The following is an 18,783-nucleotide window of genomic DNA, read 5'->3' as shown; positions in this document are numbered from 1 at the left end:
CGTCGAGGGTATTTTCCATGGCACGGTGAAGTATTTCAGAGAAAGACGCCAGAGAGCTGAAATGCATATCATGAACAACCCAAATACACCGTACTGTGAAAAGATTATGAAGTACATGGATGAGAAGATGGAAAAAGATAGGTCTCATACTGTCGTCGCCATCGGTAATCAAGAACACAGGTTTGAGGTGCGCTTGCCAACTGACAAGTTCGGCATTGGAAATGAATTGAGGACACAGGAGGTGAAGATTGGAAATGAAGCGTGGCCAACGTGTAAGTGCACCTGCAACAAACCAAAGTTGTTTCACCTTCTTTGCTCACATGTACTTGCTGCTTGCGGGCAGCTAGGGATGGACGCAATCTCATTTGTGTCTCCCTATTACCCGAAAGAGTCTGTGCTTAGCACATGGACGGGTGAGATGCTAGGGTTTTGTGCAATGGGCAATTTCAACAAGGTAACCCCTGGTGAAAGGCGGTACATCCCTGACCCCGGGCTACCGCGGACAGGCACAGGCAGACGCCCGTCCAGGCGCATCCGAAATGATATGGATGAATCCAGACGAATGGAGGAGAAGCTACGCTCTGTTTACGTGGCTATCACGTGCACCCGCACTTCCGACGTCGTTCACCACCAGGCGTCCGTACGGCCCCCTCGTCAGTCCACGCACCAGCAGCGGCCACGTCAGCAGGAAGCACTGCACCCCCGACACCACCCGCGTCCACGTCTACCAGAGCAGTCGACGCCCAGGCCACCTCCTCCTGAGCAGGCCGGAGGTTCGTCGTGGCACCAGCCGCAGTCTTGTTTCGACTATTGGCACCAGCAGCAGCCCTCTTTTGAGGCTTGAGGTTCGTCGTGGCACCAGCAGCAGCCCTCTTTTGAGGCTGGAGGTTCGTCGTGGCAGCACCAGCAGAGTCCCAGGAGGAACTTCGAGTTTCGTCCACAGACCCAGCCACAGGGTATGTATATTTCTATCTATTGTGTTCATTACCATGACTACTACGCAATTGTAATGCTAAGTACTTGTCCACATGCAGGAGCCTACGGGCATCAGTCATCGTTGTCCGAACCCTCGTGGGGTAGTGAGCAGGATCACGCTCAAGGAGAGGACTATTTTGTCCAACACAACTGGATGTTCAGTACTCCGCCACCAGACCTCACACAGGAGGATACACAGTATCGTGAGGATGGGTCCGTGATTCCTCCGCGCAACGTAGTGCCACCTCATAGGTATGGCTGGACCACGCCACAGGCACCCCCGGAACGCCGTCCCAGACGCCGTGCCTGATATTTGGATGTAGGTCCTATGTATGAGACATATTTCTACCTATGTATGAGAGAGACATGTTACTAATTTTTGCATTCTTATTCAAGTTACATTTGCATATAAATAACGGCAGGACTGAAATACATATGCAATAGAAAGACTGAAATTAAAATCGACAACTTAAAATAGACGGGAAATGGTGGCGGTAGAAGGAGGTGGGAAAAGGAGGCGGGAAACGATGTCGGGAAAACGAGGCGGGAAACGGTGGCGCGAAAAGGAGGCGAGAAACGGTGGCGCAAAAAGGAGGCGGGAAAACCAAGCGGGAAAAAGAGGAGGGAAACGGTGGCGGGAGAATGAGTTTGAGAGCCTATAAATACCTCATCTCCGGTAGTCATTCAAGCATCCTTCCCACTACTGTTTTTTCCAATATTCCAGTGTCCCCAAATGAGTTTTCCTTGCTCGAACCAGAGCGAGAGGCCGAGGAGGATGAAAGATGCGATGTTGCCTCGGGGGGTGGAACATCTCAGGTGTTGGTGCGGCAATCTATGCAAGGTGAAGGAGGTGATAGATTTTTCAGATAAGCTGGGCATGAGAATTTTCATGTGCGCGAACTATGAGTATGAACCACCTGTCCCGGTTTCGCTGTACGACAAGCCTCCGGTAAGCACATTTAGGTGTTCTAAAACATGTTTTATGTGTCATATCAGATTTGTAACAGTAGGCTTTTTTGTAGTCTCCTCCGCCCCTATGCATGTGGTATCGTTGGATTGACACGGAGATGCCGGATTGGGCGGCGGAAGAGATCAAAATAAGGTCCTGAAATGCATGGTAGCGTTTCCACGCGGAGGAGCGTGCGGAAAAAGCTGCAGCTCAGGAGAAAGAGGAGCAAGAGAGAGAGATGAAAGAGCATAGGGAGGAACAACGTCGTTGGATTGACGAAGCACTAAGGAAAAACAGGGAGAAAGCGCTTGAGATGCAAGAGGAGGAACGAAGGCACAAGGATGTTCGTGAGGTAGAAAGGGAGAGGTAAAGAGAAAGGGCCGCCGTGACAAAGGCTGCAGAAGAACGTGGCGATACGAGCGGAAAATGGCCTAAGTGGACTCAGTAGTGCTTGTGTTTCTAATGTATTTGCTATCTTTAATTATGTCCAATTGCGGTATTACCAATGTATGTTAATTTAGTCGTGCCTTAGTTCCGTAACCAGCACATTATCGATGTATGTTAATTTATCCAAATGTCAAGTCTTTCAGTTCAAACAAACCGCAAAGAATCGACACAAAAATTATCCAGCAAATTATCCATATATGTTACTCTTTATCCAAGTTGTCAAGTTTTTAGTTCAAAAAACCGCAAGGATTCGAGACAAAAAATGGGCTTCGGCCGTGTATGCGTTGATCATGCAACGAACTAACGGCGAAGACTAATTATTTCGAATCGGATTCGGCGTGTTACTTTTATCCATGTTGTCGAGTATTTTAGTTCAAAAGACCGGAAGGATCCGAAAAAAAAAATGGAATTACTTCGGATCGGCGCAGAAAAAAATGTCACAGGAAAAATGGAATTACTTCGATCGGCCTGGCACAAACCGACTGAATCCGGTCGGCCTGGCCCAAACCAACTGGGCCAGTCGGCCTGGGCGAAGCCAACTAGGCTTCAGTCGGCCTGGGCCAGGCCGACTGGCGCATGGGGGCCCCGCGGGCGAGGCCGGCGGCCTGCAGTCGGCCTGGCCCATGCCGACTGGGCCTAATCGGCTTGGGCCAGGCCGACTGGCCCCATTCGGCCTCGCCCGGGCCGAGGCCACATTATTTTTGTAAATTTTGAAAAACGCGTATTATTTTCAAAAATGATTAAAAAATTCGTATTATTTAAATAAAATTAGCCGGACGTACGTACCAAACTCCAAATTGAGCAGCAGCAAAGATAAAGATAAAATTACACAATAATTAGTGTAGTCGTAATTAATTTTATCTATTCCTAAATTACATGGTTTACAAACTAAAAATAGATGCGTAAACAGAAAATGAAAGAGCATTTGTTCGTTCTTGAAACTTGCACAGTTACAACCGACGAAACCCAACGTGTCGTGTGAGGCCTGCCGATTCCGTCGAGTCTTCTAATTACCAAGTAATCCTTTTATATATATGTCCACCTCTAAGCTTGCTCGGGGACATATTGATACAATTTTTTTTTTAAAAAAAGACTTATTCAGCCCAGCTTTATTAGAAAGCCCAGAGGTTCAGCTGACGTTACCAGCGATACAAGCAAACAACACGCCCAACCACCATCATCCGACCAACAAAGTATACGAAGAACTGGCAGCACAACAAAACAACCCGAGTTTCACCAACATCATTGCATCAGCTAACCTATCTCTACACGAGCACCACAAGCTCCATTGCCATGCAAAAGATTCTCCATCATCTCCAGGACATGGTCCATCCGCGTCTTCTGCTTTTCATGAAGAAGAGCTCTCTAGCGTATAAGTAACGCCCGCACCTGAAATACAGCCTGCACAGAGGAAGCACATATTTTTTTATTGAACACCATGTCATTGCGGGTTAGCCATAGCACCCAAGCCACGGCTGCTAACACCGTCCACCATTTATAGTTAGATTTCAGCCCCCCCCCTCCCCTTCCATACAATAGTCAAAGAAATCGGAAATGCAAGTAGGAGAACCTGCCCATCCAAGACAGTCTCACAAAAAACACCATAGGAAAACAACAATGGGACAGGAAAATAAGAGATGATCCGGCGTTTCTCTAGCGCTACATAAATTGCAAAAACGTTCCCCGGGCCATCCTTTTTTAACCAGCTCACCCGTGACCTAAATCGTTTGCTGTCCACACAGCCACAGGAATTTTTTTTGTTTCAGAGGAAAATGTGACTTCCATGAGTCGCCCCCATCTAAGATCTGAAACCCCTCGGTCAGTCAGCGCAAGGTATAAAGATTTTGTGGGTATATTGCTTATTAGGAGTGAGGCCCCAAAACCCCATGTCTCTAGCCGCAATTAGCTAGCCGCTCTTTTTTTATTAGTTTGGCTAATCTCAAATTTCACAATAACCAAAAACACTTTTGGTTGAAGATGGACTAATTATTAACGTAGCATGCATCGCTACACCTCTCTCCTTTTATGACCATTTATGCATCAGTTGGTTTTACATTTTACTCCGCAAGAACTAAAATTACACAAAATTTAGTGTAGACATAACTAACTTTACGATCTATTCCTAAAGTACATGGCCTACAAACTAGAAAATACTGGATTTTTTAGATGCGTCTGACAAACAGAAAATGAAAGAGCATTTGTTCGTTCTGGAACACCTACTGTACACAATTAGATGCCGATAGAGAAACTGCGCCCTGAAGTCCTGCACCCCGCTCGAGGTCAACACCGGAATAGAAAAACGAAACGTAGTTAGGAGGATTCTGGTAGGAAACCGATTAAAAATGAAACGAAAAAGCACCGGTTGTTGTAAAGGGTGCTGCCGTCGATCTCGGGCCTAAAAAAACCTCACCACACCGAGCATTTTTCCTCAGTCCCCGCAGTCGGTCAGTCCCCACTGTCATTCCTCCCATGGCCACCGTGCTTTCCCTAGTCCTCCTCCTGCTCCCGGTCGCCACCGACGCGCTCACCGCCGACGGCCAGGCGCTGCTCGCCTTCAAGGCCGCCGTCCTGCGGGACCCCACGGGGGCCCTTGCCGACTGGAACAACTCCACCGACGACCCCTGCTCCTGGAACGGCGTCGCCTGCGACCGCGGCACCCGCCGCGTCGTCGCGCTCTCCCTTCCCAGGAAGGGTCTGGTCGCCGCCCTCCCTGCGTCCGCGCTCCCGGACTCTCTGCGCCACCTCAATCTCCGCAGCAACCGTCTCTTTGGCGCCCTCCCGCCGGCGCTCGTCGCAGGCGCCGTGGGGCTCCAGAGCCTCGTCCTCTCAGGGAACCAACTCTATGGCCTCGTCCCCCGGGAACTCGGGGACTTGCCGTACCTCCAAATCTTGGACCTGTCCTCCAACTCCCTCAATGGCTCCCTCCCCGGGTCGATCCTGAAATGCAGGCGCCTCCGCACGCTGGCGCTCGGCCACAACAACCTTAGAGGCCCGCTCCCACCGGGCTTCGGCCGGGAGCTCTCGGCACTGGAGCGGCTCGATTTGTCCTACAACCGGTTTTCAGGCGGCATCCCGGAGGATATCGGGAACCTGTCCAGGCTCGAGGGAACAGTGGACCTGTCGCACAATGACTTCTCCGGGTTGATCCCGGCGACTCTTGGGAAATTACCGGAGAAGGTATACATTGATCTCACGTTTAACAACCTGTCCGGGCCAATCCCACAGAATGGGGCGCTGGAGAACCGTGGCCCGACGGCGTTCATGGGCAACCCAGGGCTCTGCGGTCCGCCACTCAAGAACCCATGCTCGCCGGACGCCATGCCATCATCCAAGCCTGGGGAGTCGGCGCCAGCCAGTTCCGGGGGCAAGGGGTTGGGGAAGGTTGCCATTGTGGCCATTGTTCTGAGTGATGTGGTGGGGATCTTGATCATTGCCCTGGTGTTCTTGTACTGCTATCGGAGGACAGTGTTTCCCAGAGAGAAGGGACAGGGTGGGGCTGCTGGCTCTAAAGGCTCAAGGTCTGGCAAGGATTGCGGGTGTTTTAGAAGGGACGAATCTGAGACGGCGTTGGACCAGGAAGAGCAGTATGATCTTGTGGTGTTGGATCGGCAAGTGAGGTTTGATCTCGATGAGTTGCTCAAGGCATCGGCTCTTGTGCTCGGGAAGAGCGGGATTGGGATTGTGTATAAGGTGGTTCTCGAGGACGGGCTCAGTATGGCAGTGAGGCGGCTTGGTGAGGGAGGGTTGCAGAGGTTTAAGGAGTTCCAGACTGAGGTTGACGCTATTGGCAAGGTCCGGCATCCCAACATTGTTACCCTGAAGGCCTACTACTGGTCTTCTGATGAGAAGTTGCTGATATATGATTACATCTCTAATGGCAGCCTCTCTGCAGCAATTCATGGTATGTATTGCTATTTTGCTCTATAGTACCCAGGTTCCATCAGTTCTCTATTATTTTTGTTGTTTATTAGAACTGTCAAATGAAAAGTCCCATAAATATTAGTAATACTGTTTTGTAGATCAGGATCCTAGTTCACTAATATACTGCACTGCAAAATTAATTAGGTTTGCCCTTGTCATATAGCTTTTTACTAAATGGATTAGCGCACTTCGCTGTGCCTCCTACTGCCGGGAACCATGAGTAGAATAAGTCTCACAGCAAAGCAAGACCAATTGTCCAATACGCATATGAACTGATATGTACATGTTTAAGGCAGGGATATATGCTGATTGAGTAAACTTATGTAGATAGTAACACTATGCAAGTTATTTAAGTATCCGCTCCAACATATTTGTGCACATGCTACATATCATTCCAAAATGGCAAAAAATACGCAAAACGATCAGAGCATTCACGGCGGTTTATTTCATATTGAGCAACATATGGAATCAACACATGTAGATAGCCTCCCCTGATTGTCAGAAACAGCCAATTGTAACCAGCAAGGGCGTCATGAACATGACTGCCTGCAAAGAATTCTCAAAATACTCCATACAGTACAGAATACCTAGCTAGCATTGGGCTTATGAAACCTGCCCTTAAATAGTATTCAGGCCACAACGAATTTGCTGAATGCATACAAAGATCTGATAAGTATCAATTAGATGCCAATAATTAAAGATCCATACGTAGAGGCAAGATCTGATAAGTATCCAACTAAATGCTACTAATAACCATGTTTGGACTCAATGTAAGTGATAGAGGTACAGAACAAAGTGGGAGGGTGCAATAAACTATAATTAGAATAGCATTTTTGCAAGCTTTTCTCTTTCCACTAGTAGCTAGCTTCTTGCTCTTCTCCAGCCAGATGCGCTTTGCCTAAACTTTGCCATCCTAGAAACAAAATCCAGAGTGAAAATTTCTCAAAACACAGAAAATAAAATAAACCTTACTTTTACTGTATACAACACTGAAGTTGCACGAGAGTTAAACCTGCTGGTTTATGATCAATACGTGTTCTGTTGGAAGCACACAAGGCGTATCATATATATTTCTTCTGTATGAGCACTGTTTTTAACAGAACCAAATAACTTTGCATAAGTCTGGAGTCACCAACCTCTTGCTATGTTTAAGGCTCTGTGTCCCTTCTTCTCACGTGCCTACACTGACATTTCTTCAAACCCCTGTAAACCAATTAAGAACTAAAAATACCTAGAATAAAGCCAGTCTAACCAAGAAAACATCGAATAGTAGAATAAATATTAACAACTACAATAAATTGTAGTTTCTTACAGTATATAAAATAACCATCAGTTCTGAATTTGTTTATGCCGTTTTGTACTTAAAAAACAAACTGTGAATGATTCTTGCATCCCCTGCAGAAACAAAATGATAACGATTCTCGATATTGTGGACATATGAAAGAGTGTTGCATTGCTACCACTGATGGAATGTAATATGTCTATCCTAACAAATAGGAATACTTGTATAGTTCACCCAAGTACACACATAAATTCTGAACCTATATATGACATGAAGCAGCAGGCTTGTGTGCTGCCAAAGTAACTTTGCGGCGACACTTCCGATTCATGCATGTCATTACCTTGCCTTCTTCTATCAACTATGAACAGTTCTTGCGTTCCATAGTTCACACCCATACCATCATCCCATACTCTGCACATTACCATAGTGGAATGGTATTCTTTCATGGGATTATCTTAATGAAAAGATCCATAAGAACAAATGGTGGTAGCAGCAATTGAATGTCCTTTAACTTTCACGGTTAGTCCATCCTCAGGAACATAACTGGAGAACAAAGTAAGGGAAATATATATATTTTAACGTCACTGCCACAAATATTCTTCGAACTAATAAATCAGCAGTTATTTTTTTGGTGGCATGAAGCTGCACCAAAGGAGCAGAATGTGCTGGCCAAAAACAACCTTGTCTTTTTTTAGTGATAAACGACTTGCTAATAAATTTATGAAACAACAGGCATCGCTGAATTTCTTTCAAGCATCACGATGAATATCTCATACCCACAACATCAGATTCACAACATTTTCTTTAAGAGACAAAAACCATCCTTTTCTCTCCCAAAATTTATGAAAAGGTTGTAATTATTAGCTTCCTTCCCTAAACAGTCCCTGCATTCATCAGGGACATGATGTACACAGAACAGATCATTTACTATATGTAGCCTGTTTAAAAAAGAAGACATAGACCAGCAGCCTGAGCTGACAGCTCAGATTGCTCCTAGCTCATATAAAAGTATTCGGTACACTACTGTATCATTATGCTCTCGTAGGTGGCAAAGTTTGACTTCATTCATTTCTTTTCGATGTGGATTTTTGCTAGAAAATGTTACTATCACACATCCTCAGGCTAGTGGTGAATTCACTGATCAGATTTGTTAATTTGCTATTACTTTTAGGTAAACCTGAGTCAATGACATTCTCACCATTGCCATGGGATGCACGTCTTAAGATCATGAAAGGAGTCGCCAGTGGGATGTCCTTCTTACATGAATTTAGTCCTAAAAAGTATGTACATGGGGACTTGAGGCCAAACAATGTTCTTCTTGGTACGGGGATGGAACCTTATATTTCAGATTTTGGCCTTGGGCGACTTGCAAATATTGCTGGAGGAGGATCACCCTTTGCGGAGTCAGATCGAGATGGTTTAGAAAAGGCTCAGATTCAGCACCCAGATGCCTCAGTGTGCCCTATTTTGAGCAAAGGTCCATGCTACCAAGCACCAGAAGCGCTGATAACACTGAAACCATCACAGAAATGGGATGTCTACTCCTATGGTGTGATCTTGCTCGAAATAATTACTGGCAGATCGCCAGTTGTTCTCTTGGAAACTATGCAGATGGACCTTGTTCAATGGGTTCAGTTCTGTATAGAAGAGAAGAAAGAATCTGCTGATGTGCTAGATCCTTTCCTCGCCAGGGAGTCTGAAAGGGAAGATGAGATGATCGCTGTACTCAAGATCGCTCTCGCTTGCATTCAGGCGAATCCTGAGAGGAGGCCGTCGATGAGGCATGTCACACAAACCTTGGAGCGCCTGAACGTTTCAAGCTAGAAATTGAGGCGTTGTCATTGCAGAGAACATATGATCACTGTACAGCTCAAGCATGTCACCTTGGGGTGACCTCAAGCTAGTTAACTATGTAAACGAAATCTCTTTTTTCCCCACGGCTAGGCCCTTACAAGTTCAGGTTCCATCGACCATCGGTTAGCTAGCATGGGTTTATGATATTGACCATTTCAACACCATGATGGTCACATCGTGGTGTTGTTAAGACTGAACTGCAAGTACTGCAATTATCATATTGAGCATTTCCATTGCAAAAAATGGGCCATGGATGCTGTTTTTTTTTCTTGTTATATGACGAACCCAGCAAGCCGCTGGCCACAAAGGGAGGAAATTGCACATTCCACCGTATATTGGGAACCTTGTTGCGCAAAACATCAGTTCTATGATTTTTTTTTAATTTTTCTCCACCTATTGGGGTAATCGTTGCACATTAGTCATGATAAAGTTTTAGATGAGTGTTTCTGACCGTGGGCCCCGCATGTCAGCGCCAACAAATATATGCAGAGATCTAGTTCTTGTACACACCATGTCAACTTTTTCTCAAAATACAAACACATCATGTTAAATTTTTGCAAAAGGGCGTGATTTCCATTTAATCAGTTGGCTCCGGACCTGACCCGGTCCACCGTGGAAAAAAGGGATTGGTCCATGTTGGCGCTGACATGTGAGACCCATGGGTCAGAAACGTGGTTAACTCGCCTAAAACTCTATTAGAACTTATGCATAACGGAGTAGTCCGATATACAGTGAACTCTGCAATTCGTAGAGTTGGTGTTTTGCGCAACAACGTTTCCAATAGATGGTGAAATGTGCAATTTCCTCCCGCAAAAGAGCTGGTTCGTGCGTCAACGTTTTCAATAGACGGTGGAATGTGCAATTTTCTCCCCGCAAAGGAGCTGGTTCGTGCGTCAACGTTTCAGCCAGTTCCTGACTTCCTGGTGCTTTCGTGTCTTATTACAGCCGACCTGTCTACTCTAATCTTCTCCGACGGTCGACGAACGACTTTGACAGTTCCAGCCACCTTCGCCTCGCCAGAGTGGACTTTTAGAATGGTGGCGATCACCCGGCCGGTCTCGCCTCCTCTGCTCGCTCGCCGTCTCCTTCGCCGCCACCCCAGCACACAAACCGTCAGCTTCGCGGGCGTCCGGCCCCTAATCATCCCCACAGAAAGCAGTGGCCACTTCCGCCGCCGCCGCTGCCAAGTCTCCCAGTCCAGCGAGCCCCCCACCCCAGTCTCGGACCCCGGAACTCCCCACGATGACGACGACGACTCCCTCCGTGTCGCCTTCGTGTGCGGCGGTGCGGGGGGCCACGTCTACGCCGCGTTCGCGCTCGCCGACGAGCTCCGCGCCTCGCTCCCCTCCTCGCGCTCCCTCTTCCTCGGCTCCCCCGCCCCGTCCCTCGAGGCTGCCAGCGCCGCCTCCTCCTCCTACCCGTTCGTCCCCATCCCGCCCTGCCTCCCCCGCGCCTTCCTCGCCGCTGCGCTGCACCTCCGCCGCTTCCGCCCCCACTTCCTCGTCGCCACCGGCGGGCCCCCCGCCCTCCCCACCTGCATCGCCGCGCTGCTCCTGCGCCTCCCTTTCGTCATCCAGGACCAGGACGCCGGCCCCGCCCCCGCCACCCGCCTCCTCGCACCCCTTGCCCAACGCATCTTCCTCGCCTTCAACGCGCCCGTCCGCCTCCTGCCCAAACGCAAGTGCGCCGTCTACGGGAACCCTGTCCGCATGTCCATCCGCGATTGCCAGGTGCCCAAGGCCGCCGCCATGGCACGTTTCTTCCCCGGGGCCGGGCTAGTTGGTGAGGAGGGGGCGGAGGTCCTGCTCGTGCTCGGCGGGACGGTGGGGTCGCCGCAGATCAATGTGGCAGTGCTTAACATGTACTACGAGATGCTGACGACAAAGAAAAATAGGTACATTATATGGCAGACGGGGCCGGAGGATTTCTGCGAGATGGAGAGCCTCGTCAGGGGCCATCGCCGGCTGTTTCTCACCCCGTGAGTTACCTTCCTTCCTTCCTTCCTTTTGTTGACCTGCAACTTCATCCAATAGTAATAATGGGATCAACTAACTATATTGGATGATTGATGTTCTTTACATTTTAGGATGCGTGTAGACATCTAGCTGTTGGAATGGCCTTTCTTTGGTGACAATTATCTACATTTCTGGTTGCTGACGGGAATGTGTCTAACTTCTCGTGGAACATAAAATGGTCAACTACCTTCCAATTACTATTAGTGAGTCAGTCAGTATTCAGCATTCACATCGAGGATGAGGAGCCCTCATCTTGCCCCTAGATATGAGCAGCAAAGTGGTGGGGGGTACACTGGACAGAAATGAGGGTTGGGATGAGGGGTTTGTAGGAGACTTTTTTTTCTTCAGCTTTTCCTCGTATTTGACTGTGAGGGGTGGGCTGAGGGCCTTGTTGGAGTTGCTCTTATATATTGCTTGTCTTTTCACTTCCTCTTAAACTAGAGAAGGTTTTGGTTACATGATACTTACAGAAGAGGTCCAGTTTTTATCATAGTTCAGGAACTGGAGAATATTGATATATTTCACCTTTGCTGGCATATTCCCCTGCAGTAGCTACTAAGAGCCTCCTTTTCTGTCAATATCTTAAAAATGAGAAATATTATCGATCTGGATTGCAAAACACTACCTTTTTAATTAAAGAGGGCAGTCTTTCTAGTTTTGATTGTTATGTAAACTCTAGTCTTGTTCTCAATTCGGTTGCTGCATCTAAACTTTCTTAGTTTTAAATTTTTTATTTGCAGATAGTAACTTGACGGTAAAAATTTCAACACCATGATATATAAACCCTAATCTGTTCTAAAATCTTCTTCTCAATTTGGTTGCCGCATCTAAACTTGGTTTTTTAGTCTTTATTTGCACTGTAACTTGCAGGTTGTAATTTCAGCCCATGGTTTAAATCTTTTGCAGTCAATGACATTTTGTAGTGTTCATTTGTTTAAGGCTGTATACCAAGGCATTTGAGATAGAGTATTGGTTGAAAATTCTTGTATTTCTAGCTTATGTCTGTTCCGTATACTGATTCATGATATCTCTCTTTTGAAAGGTTCTTGCGTGAGATGGACATCACATATGCTGCTACGGACGTTGTAGTTTCACGAGCTGGTTCAGTGTCTTGCACTGAGATATTGGTCACTGGGAAACCGGCAATTCTGGTATCATAGATCACATCAAGTTACTGTTATGTGCTCCATTTGTGTTGAATAGATGTACTTGCTTTTCTGTCTTTTATCAACAGAACGAGCTTTTGTTGTGCTCAGATTAAAAGTTCCTTGTTTCATAACTGGCATGTTCAAAGTAAGAGTTCCTCTTTGTTTAGTAAAAAAAAACACTTAGCTGCTCTGCAATGGGAAGTCATCTTGTGAGTTGTGTCGAAGCTTAAAGAATTTTCATGTAGTAACATGTTTGGAGCACGCTAACTAGATAAATCTTCTCGGTCACATAATTTGACCAATTCTATTATGCTAGAATTATAATCCTTTGAAAGTTAATTTTAAAGTGCACTTATAATTGCACTATTCAAAACATAAGTTGAATCGTTTCCTTTTTTATGTATGGTGTAGTTGATCTATTTTTTTCAATAATTTCTTGCAAGTGTGCAACATGATACACATTTATGAATCTGTTGGTAAATTTTATGATGCATAAGTTCCTAAACTCTAAAATGAAGCATCCACTATTGCATACCTACGTTTTTTTTATATTTTTTTTAAGTTTCTGCAAATTTGTTCAGATCACTTGTCGCCTCTTTTCTTCAGATACCCTTGCCAACAATTGTGGATGACCATCAAACGAAAAATGCATATATCATGGCCGATGTCATGGGAGCAAAGGTCATAACGGAAGATGAACTTGATTCTAGTAGTCTAACATATACAATTGATGAAGTTTTTGGTATGTGGCATCTGAACTTAGTTTGATGAATTATGCATGGTCATATGAAACATGCAAAATGCAGAATTTGGTTGTGACACTTATTGTTGTTGGAACTTATACGTAATTGGTTTACTGCTTATTATGCTTCACATGGCCAGAATTATTACAATACACGGACACAGAATCTGTGAATGTATTGAATAGTCTCCTTAAATGTTTGTAATACTTTCAACCAGGGCGTGTTTTCCTGGTTTAGATCTTGATGCTTGCTGAACATTGTTGCTTATTAGTCATAATGTTCTGTGACGCTACTGGCTCTCTATGTAGGTCGTTGTTTTCTCTCTTGGTCTTGACCAATACTGAGTAAGTATGTTGTCTGATTAAAATGCATTGTTAATCATCTGGTTGAAACACTGCTGGCCTTACAGAATACAGGAGCATCTTTGAATTTTAGAAAATGGAAGCTTTATTACCCCTGGCTTTTTCATCCAGGATGCATATAGCCCAAGTCTTAACATTATTCGCAACAACTTGAAAAATGAAAACACATGACCCCATAAAAAAGTGTGACAGGATACACATTGAACCGACCTACATACTTGTTAATGATCTGGTTGAAACACTGCTGGCCTTACAGAATGCAGGAGCATCTTTGAATTTTAGAAAATGGAAGCTTTATTACCCCTGGCCTTTTCATCGAGGATGCATATAGCCTAAAGTCTTAACATTATTCGCAGCAACTTGAAAACACACGACCCCATAAAAAAGTGTGACAGGACACACATTGAACCGACCTACATACTAAGTAATCTAGAACTAGCACGCCACCCAAACTGGGACATAAACTCTCCGGTGATCCACTCTAGTCGTTTGGCGCCAAACTCCATAGGTTCCTTGTGCTGCATGAGCATCTAGCAAAGAGTACTCTCGAGCAAATAATTTATATTATATTGGAATGTGTCATTATTTGGCCATGCATTGTTAGTCTGCTCACACAATGGATGTTCGCAAATGTTTAATAGATTTTTGTGCTTTTTACTTCTTCGATGAAACCTCATATTCATATTTTTTTTGTGCTTGCAAGACATTTTTCATGGCAATTGTCATGTTTCTTCCTTCAAACTGATGTTTCTGTAACCATTCTCGTTATACAGGTAATGAGAAATTGATGGCAGAGATGTCTCAGAAGGCACTATATGCAGCTCGACCAAATGCTTCGGCTGATATCATTCGTCACATCTGTTCGCTAATTGGTCCTACGAACCCGACATAAATCTCGTTTTACACACCAGCAAGAACTCTTCATTGCAGTAATCCTGAGTTGCTGTGCAGTAGAATGGCATCTGGTCCTTGAGGTGGAGACTGAAGATCCAATTAATATATTTAATGACCCAGTTGAACGAAAAAGTAATTTGGGTTAGAAAAGATCTGGAATGGTGCCTCCAGGTAGCGCTCAGTTAGGCTGTCACCTTTACACTATGTGGGTAAAGATAGATTGCCAACTGTTAGAAAATACATCATAGACTTGATGGCATGCAGTTAAACTGTAGTGTGGCTCCGTTTCTGAATGTAAAACTGACTCAAGGTTTCAAATCATTGGAGTTTGCAATTGCCTTATTACATTACCCTGATACTTGGCAATAAAAGAGAAAGGTATATTTTTGATCCCTCGTGATGAGGGGAGGATATCGACTACCCCTGCTATTTCACCGACTCCATATATTTTGAAGTTTTGATCTTTTTGCGTTGAAGTTTCCGCCAAGGAAGAGGTGAAGCTCAATTTTAGAACACCACCAGTTTTGAAGTTTGGTTCAGTTTAGGATTTGAGTTGTTCGAGTCTTTTATTTCATTAAAGTCTGAACTGTTTTACTTTGTTTTTGTTTGATGGTTTTTGGGCCTGTCCAAAACCACTTTGAGTCAGCTTTGGGCCGTAGTTGTGGCGTGGGCCCTGGCCCACCCGATTAGGGTTAGAGTCACCCTGTAAAGGGTTTTTGGTAGCCGTCGTTGTAGGGGTGTCAGGGGGATGACCCCGGACAGGGTCAAGACGACACACACTAGTCGAGTTGACGAAGGCAAAGCCGGCACAAGCATGTGCGCCGGCATACTTAAGCCAAACTAATACCGGGCCGGCGTACCACGTATATGCCGACACCTCTATCTTGTCTTATGTGATTGCAGGATAAGCATAAGTACTCCGATCTCGGCCGACGCCGAGATGTGCTAACGGTCTTATCCTTATCACATGGCACAAAATAAAGCAGTGTCCTCTTTATCACAGGAAAGCAGTTGTTGCTTACGTCTCGGTGTCAGGTGACTGCGCAAAGAAGCACCGAAAGAGAATCGATGATGGAAGCCGGCGCGCAGTCACTGTACGTGTTGCCTGGCGCCAGGAAAAGTAAAGCTGCCTTGTCCCCTGCCGTGCGCTCCAGAGCGAACCGAAGGACGTGCCCGGCGGGGCCCGTAGAAGATAACGTTAGCCTTTGATCCACATGTCAGTGTGACATGGGCGGTCCATAAATAGGAGCACTACCCCTCCCAGGAGGGAGATCGAGCACTTAGTCATCTAGGGTGTTCTCCTTCTTCTTCTTCCTCAAGAAAACTGCTCAAGGAGCACCATTGTAGATCTTGGTATCTCGGCAAATACAACCAACCAGAAGTAGAAATTTTACCTCAACAAGAGGGCTCCGAACCTGGGTAAATCGTGTGTGTGTTCTTGTGTTTGTTTTTGTTCTCATCACGTCCTCTTTCCTCCGGATCCTCCTTCGTCCATTGGCCCCAACGTAAGCCATCCTATGGCATCTGCCGTGACACCACCACGACAGTTGGCGCCCACCGTGGGGCCAGCAGCGGCGTTGGCTGGAGTCTGCTTCATCCGGACGGGAAGCTTCCTCGTCACCGGAGAGTGCGTGGTCTCCAGTTTGGTCGAAAGATTCCGCTCTTTGGGTTTCATCGACAACAACGCCGGCTGCTTCAACAACGCACCGCTTCCCTGCACCGGACGTTTCATCAACTTCGGCATGCATAGGTTTATGTCGCCACTGACAGTACTTGCAGGTACCCCGAGCAGGTGGTGGTGGCCGAAGATCCCCCCGCTGTCTGCAAAGTTCGTGGCCGGCATGTCAACTGCCCCGCTGACCGTGTGGAGGTCATGGTGACGGCTCACGGCGGTGATGCTGGCAAGGGCGCTGCCGAGAGTGGCGCGCTCCCAAGCAAATCCGGCAGAACGGCGAAGTTTCCCATGGAGAAGCCGGAGAACATAGCTGCTCAAGCCGGTACATCGGCATTGCCACCAAAGCCAACTCAGCTCCAGGCCGCCATCGAACGGCTGATCGTGCCGGTGGCGTCAAACGTTAACCCGGCCCAGCTGCAGGCTGAGTTGGAGTTGGAACGCCAGAAACTGCTGCAAGAAGCTGTCGACGTGGCTCATGCTCGGCAAGAGCTTGATATTTCGCTCCGTGAGTATAACAAAGCACATGGTCTCAATTCTACCGCATTGACTAAGCCTAGCCGAGTTGGAGAAGTGCGTAACCGTGGCAGGAACCTGAACGCCAAGATAGCTAGAGATGGCAGGGGGATGCCCGCAGTGTCGGCAAGTTTTGCTTCGGCACTGAAGCCGAAATACAACACCCCTGTTAAGAATCTCAGGGAAGCCGAGGCAGCAGCAGAAGAGTTGCCAAATCTCACGGGAGAGGCGCTCCGATTGCACCAGTTGCGCATGAAAGAGTTGCTGCGCACAGCTAACGAGCAAAATGAGGCATACATGAGGGTGCACGGCAAGCCCGGTGTGTCTCAAGTTTTTCACTCGACCGCGAGCGCTGATGGCCGGGTTGACAAACAAGCCTCCTCGCTTGGTGGCAAAAGAGACAAGAGTGTCAATTCAGGCCGAGATAAGCGACTAGAGCGCTATGATCCGGCCCTGGCGGAGAAGCAAATGGTCAGGAGAGTCGATGACAACCAAAGTGGTCTGCGTCTCGGCAACAATCGCCGAGACCAGCAAGAGCCTCACTCGGCTGGTCATGGACACCAACCTTGGGGTCCGGCACCCAATACTGCTGCAGGACAGCAGGGTGTCGGGCGCAACCCCCTGTATCGAGGTGAAGATTGCCGGCAAGACCGTTACGATGACGGGTACTCGCCATGGGTGATGAAGGTTATCTCAGGCGAGAACATGATAATCTCGCCCGCTCGGAGCCCGGGTAGGGAACATGCAAGTGGCACCGCTGGATGCCTGGCATCAGCTCGACAGAATCTATCTATCGGAGCTTTTGGAAGAACAAGGCCCTCCGGGACCGCACTGTTTCGCGCACCGGATCATGAGGGAGACACCAGCCCAGGGTTTCTAGCTGCCCAGGGGCACGAGAACGTATGATGGCAGCACTAAGCCGGAAGATTGGCTGGAAGACTATGTCACTGCAGTGCATGTGGCAGGCGGCAATCGCAGATGGGCAGTACGTTATGTACCCCAAATGCTGGTAGGGCCGGCCAGGATCTGGCTGAATAATTTGCCGGAAGGCAGCATCAATTCCTAGATAGACTTTGAAGAAGCTTTTGTTAGCAATTTCACCAGCACTTACAAGAGGCCTAATCGCCCTCAGCAGCTGTCCATGTGCAAGCAAAGGGACAACGGGACTGACCGGGATTACCTAACAAGATGGAACAACCTCCGCAACTCCTGTGAAGGGATAGTGGAGTCACAGGACATAGCGTGGTTTGCTCAAGGATGCCGGCATGGCAGCATGTTATGGTAGAAGCTGCAAAGAGAAATGCCGGCTACTCTGTCCGAAATGATCAAGATCGCCGACATGTATGCGCTCGGTGACCCGACTCAACCATCGCTGATGCCGGCAGAACCGCAAAGAGAGCAGCTACATGATCTTTATCACGGAGCCGATTGACAAGCAAAGTCAGCGCTGGCGGGAGATGGAAGTCAATGTTGTTATGCCGGCGGTACCGAAATTTATGTACTGGTCGGAACAGGAGCTCAACTGGAGCTGGGCAGATCATCCCAAGGTCATGCCAAATCCTGGTGGTTATGCTCTGGCGGTTGACCCGACGCTTATTGGGCCTAACATTAACGTCAAGTTCACTCAGGTTCTCATTGATAATGGGAGTAGCATAAACATCATGTACTGGGACACGATGCTCAAACTCGGCATTACTGATAACATGGTTGAGCCTAGCTGGACTACCTTTCATGGTATTGTGCCGGGAATATCTTGTGCCCCAATAGGCAAGATCCGAGTTGACGTCTTATTCGGCACTAGGGAGAACTGTCGAAATGAGAACTTGGTGTTCGAAGTGGTGGACCTCGGCAGTCCGTACCATGCGCTGCTTGGTAGACCGGCATTGGCCAAGTTCATGGCGACAACCCACATTCGCTATATGAAGATGCCGGGGCCGAACGGTACCATAACCATTACCGGCAACTACAAGCGTTCGATGGAGTGTGCGGCGACAGGGTCTGCTTT

At 47.2% G+C, this 18,783-nt stretch overlaps 2 protein-coding genes across 3 annotated transcripts; both read left to right on the top strand.

Annotated features, from left to right (window-relative positions):
* Positions 1–4,757: 4,757 nt before the first annotated feature.
* LOC100831236 (receptor protein kinase-like protein ZAR1) lies at positions 4,758–9,698 on the top strand. The gene is made up of 2 exons (XM_003567707.4): positions 4,758–6,272; positions 8,746–9,698. The coding sequence occupies exons 1-2, from the start codon at positions 4,841–4,843 to the stop codon at positions 9,396–9,398; spliced, it is 2,085 nt and encodes a 694-aa protein (XP_003567755.1). The 5' UTR covers positions 4,758–4,840; the 3' UTR covers positions 9,399–9,698.
* Positions 9,699–10,308: 610 nt separating this feature from the next.
* LOC100839498 (UDP-N-acetylglucosamine--N-acetylmuramyl-(pentapeptide) pyrophosphoryl-undecaprenol N-acetylglucosamine transferase) lies at positions 10,309–15,001 on the top strand. 2 transcript variants are annotated; one of them, XM_010232627.3, is made up of 4 exons: positions 10,309–11,406; positions 12,486–12,594; positions 13,198–13,272; positions 14,470–15,001. In XM_010232627.3, the coding sequence occupies exons 1-4, from the start codon at positions 10,463–10,465 to the stop codon at positions 14,482–14,484; spliced, it is 1,143 nt and encodes a 380-aa protein (XP_010230929.1). In that variant the 5' UTR covers positions 10,309–10,462; the 3' UTR covers positions 14,485–15,001. The 2 variants fall into 2 exon arrangements, with proteins under 2 accessions (XP_010230929.1, XP_003565791.1); XM_003565743.4 differs by having other exon boundaries at positions 10,362–11,406; positions 13,198–13,333.
* The last annotated feature ends 3,782 nt before the right edge of the window (positions 15,002–18,783 follow it).

The sequence above is a fragment of the Brachypodium distachyon genome, chromosome 2 (assembly GCF_000005505.3).
Source record: "Brachypodium distachyon strain Bd21 chromosome 2, Brachypodium_distachyon_v3.0, whole genome shotgun sequence".
In the NCBI taxonomy this organism is placed as follows: Eukaryota; Viridiplantae; Streptophyta; class Magnoliopsida; order Poales; family Poaceae; genus Brachypodium; species Brachypodium distachyon.
This window is presented reverse-complemented; position numbering and strand designations above follow the sequence as displayed.